Source organism: Salvelinus fontinalis, chromosome 11 (genome assembly GCF_029448725.1).
Source record: "Salvelinus fontinalis isolate EN_2023a chromosome 11, ASM2944872v1, whole genome shotgun sequence".
NCBI classification, from domain to species: Eukaryota; Metazoa; Chordata; class Actinopteri; order Salmoniformes; family Salmonidae; genus Salvelinus; species Salvelinus fontinalis.
Window position 1 is genome coordinate 44,086,648 of NC_074675.1, and position 2,945 is coordinate 44,089,592.

General features: G+C 42.5%; 1 protein-coding gene across 1 annotated transcript; it reads left to right on the forward strand.

The window, feature by feature from the left end:
- Nucleotides 1–233: 233 nt before the first annotated feature.
- On the forward strand, nt 234–2,735 carry LOC129865768 (DNA damage-inducible transcript 4-like protein). The gene is made up of 3 exons (XM_055938779.1): nt 234–393; nt 693–817; nt 1,145–2,735. Exons 2-3 carry the CDS (start codon nt 724–726, stop codon nt 1,633–1,635), a joined length of 585 nt encoding a protein of 194 aa, XP_055794754.1. The 5' UTR covers nt 234–393; nt 693–723; the 3' UTR covers nt 1,636–2,735.
- Nucleotides 2,736–2,945: the final 210 nt, after the last annotated feature.

Sequence of the window (2,945 nt, forward strand, 5' to 3'; positions counted from 1 at the left end):
CCCTGATGAATTATCGCAGGTGAGCGAGTAATTGCAAAATCCAGTTAGCAACAAAGTAATGTTTCTTGATTATTGGTTGACGCAATTTTTTCCGTGGCCAATCATGTGCCTCTGGGCAGACGTTATCTGAGCGCCCTGACAAGCGCGAGGTGTGTTGCTTGGTAAACTTCAGCCAGTACCAGAATGATAAAATGATTCCGATTGGTCAAAGCTGCGTCAGCTGTGAGGAGAACGGTATAAATATGCCCCGACCCTTTTCTCTAGCTGTAGGCAGTGTTGATTTCAGTGTGGTTGTGGGGGTGAAAAAAATATTGTCGTTTACCCTATGTGGGGAAGTATTTATATAAGAGAACCTTTATAAAAAAAAGTTATTTATTTTGGTCGAACATCAAGGTAAGAGAATCTATTTTATGCGATCCTTAATACTCTGCAAGCAAACGTTCTGCTACACTATGCGGACTAATCAAATGTTATTATACAAAGTTTTCGAAACATTAGTTAGGTTACGTTAACTTGGTTGTAACGTTATCTAGATGCAAGTTAACAATTTGATTCTAGCAAGAAACCTTCGTCACTTGTCATCAAAACAGAGCTTTTAAGTTATGTAGACTATCTATGCCAAGTTGGCTTGCAAATTGTTGCTAAATTGTTATTGAACATTTTCCCGTTTTTTTGTTTTGCTTTTTTTACAGCACTTTAAAAAGGAACAAACGTGGTGTCACTATGGTTGTTGCTACAAGCACACTGAACAGTAAAAACGCTGAATGCATATCAGAATTGGTTGACCGTAGATCCGACCAGGCTTGTATCGACAATGGTAAGCTTGGAACTATTATTATTCTACAATGTATACTTTCTTGTGTAGGCATATTTTGCAACTGGGCATTTATAGTCTCCAGCGCTTGTTTACTTCAATATTGGTGCATAGCTGCAGGGAAGAATGGAGCAGGAGGGTGGGAGGGGAGTGGATGGTGAAGTCAACAAAAGATGAAGTCATCTTTTCTCATCAGCTCTGTGCTAGCCTACAGGACTCTATTTGTTAATGAAAGTTTATGGAGACACTACATTAAATGTTCAGTGTTTGTGTTCCATAATGTGCTTTTGCCTTGCACCTTCACTCAACTATTGTCTTTTCTTCAATTAGAGCTGGATTTCTGGGACCACTGTCTGGCTGAACCCCACCTAAATGTGGAGGTGTCTGAGGACAAGACATGTCAGCAGCTGGCCAAGATGTTCGAGACCTGCCTGTCGCGGGCCAAAAAGACCACGCTGCACTGCTCAAAGGTGCTGGTCCCGGAGAAGCTCACTCGGAGGATAGCGCGTGATGTCCTGCGCCTGTCATCGGGCGAGCCATGCGGTATGCGTGGCTGTGTGCTCTACGTGCACCTGGAACAGGAGAAGTGCTGCAAGCAGCTGGAGCGCATTGTGTACAGCGCAGATGTGGTGCCCACCTTTGAGCTGACACTGGTGTTCAAACAGGATGGCAGCGCCTGGCCCAGCCTCAGAGACTTCCTGCACATTGGTGCCTGTTTCACTCCAGGCTTCAGGCATGTGCTCAAACTCAGTCCGGGCTTCCGGCTCATCAAGAAGAAGCTCTACTCCTCCTCGGCTGGTACTGTGGTAGAAGAGTACTGAGGCAATGGCGGAAGGTGGAACTTTTGGGGGGATGGTGTAAGGGTACAATGCACTTCTACACTTGAGTGTCAATGTAAAAAATCACTCCTGGAGGGTCTTTTCTACACGTTTGTTTGTATGACTACAGTTTGTCAAGCGATAGAGTAGTGGTATACGAAGGTTATCGGAGATGTCCAAAGGCCGGTCAACCAGCCTGTCTGTTCCAATGTCCAGAATGGTACAGCTTATTATTCAAAATGGACAGGCTTGGTTACTGTAATGGATTATGGTCTAATGCCTGAACAAGATTAGCATAACTGTCATTGACTTCACCATATTTGAGGACTTTTCCAATCAGCTGAAGTTAAATAACATTCTGAATATATTTATATTGTCACATACACCAGATGGGTGCAGTGAAATGTGTTTTACGGGGTTAAGTGCCTTGCTCAAGGGCACATTGACAGCTTTTATTTTTCACATTGTCTGCTCTGGTATTCAAACCAGTGACCTTTCAGTGCTGGCTGTACGCTCTAACCGCTAGGCTACCTGCTGCCCTTGGTAGATGGTCTTTGGTAATCAATAATTTTCCTGCTCATGATTCAACATGTATGAAGATTTGGCAATTCATGTTTTGATGTTCTGGTTTTCCACGTTTTTGTTTGTTCAGTCACTAGCCACTTTGACGTTGCATCAGTCTGGAGTTTGTTTCCAGATTTGTCCACTGTGTTCAGCAACGTAAACACTCCTAGAGGAACAGGACTTAAAGTGGTCAGGGGCCATAATGTAGGTGTTCAATGCTGATTTGCGGGTATGTGTTTGTTAGCGAGTCATTGAATGTTTGTCCTTGTGAACATGCTGCTCATCAATGGCGCAGGCTCTCCAACCTCTGGATGCAGACGCCTTAAACTGCCATTTAGAAAATGTTAATTATTTTGCACTTGTTTAGATCCTAGCTCCACAGGATATCTGTAGAGCTTTCTTTTTTATACCATATTTTCTGTCGTTGCAATGCCGTTCTCAATTCACTGTTGCTGTGCTGTTTAAGCAACTTATGATTTTAAAATTCCTTTTGAAGGAAGTGGGAATCTTGTCTTTGACAATAAAACATTTTAAATTGACTTGTCAAGTGTTTAAATATTAAATCAAATTTTTTCCAATCTGGGTTTAACTGCATTACACGCAACTCAGGTTGGTGATTTTGAAAAATTGGAATTTTACTACAGATTGCAAATGTTTTAATGGTAAGAAATTGGCTTGCCACTAGTCGTCTACAAGCGCTTTTGGCTAATCCATCACCTAACCAGCTGTGGTGTCTATTCTGGTGCTAT

Bases quoted from the DNA above. Each gene is read 5' to 3' on its own strand.
- LOC129865768 (XM_055938779.1), top strand. From the start codon at position 724: ATGGTTGTTGCTACAAGCACACTGAACAGTAAAAACGCTGAATGCATA. The intron at 818-1,144 runs GTAAGCTTGGAA...TTCTTCAATTAG, and splicing joins CCAGGCTTGTATCGACAATG to AGCTGGATTTCTGGGACCAC.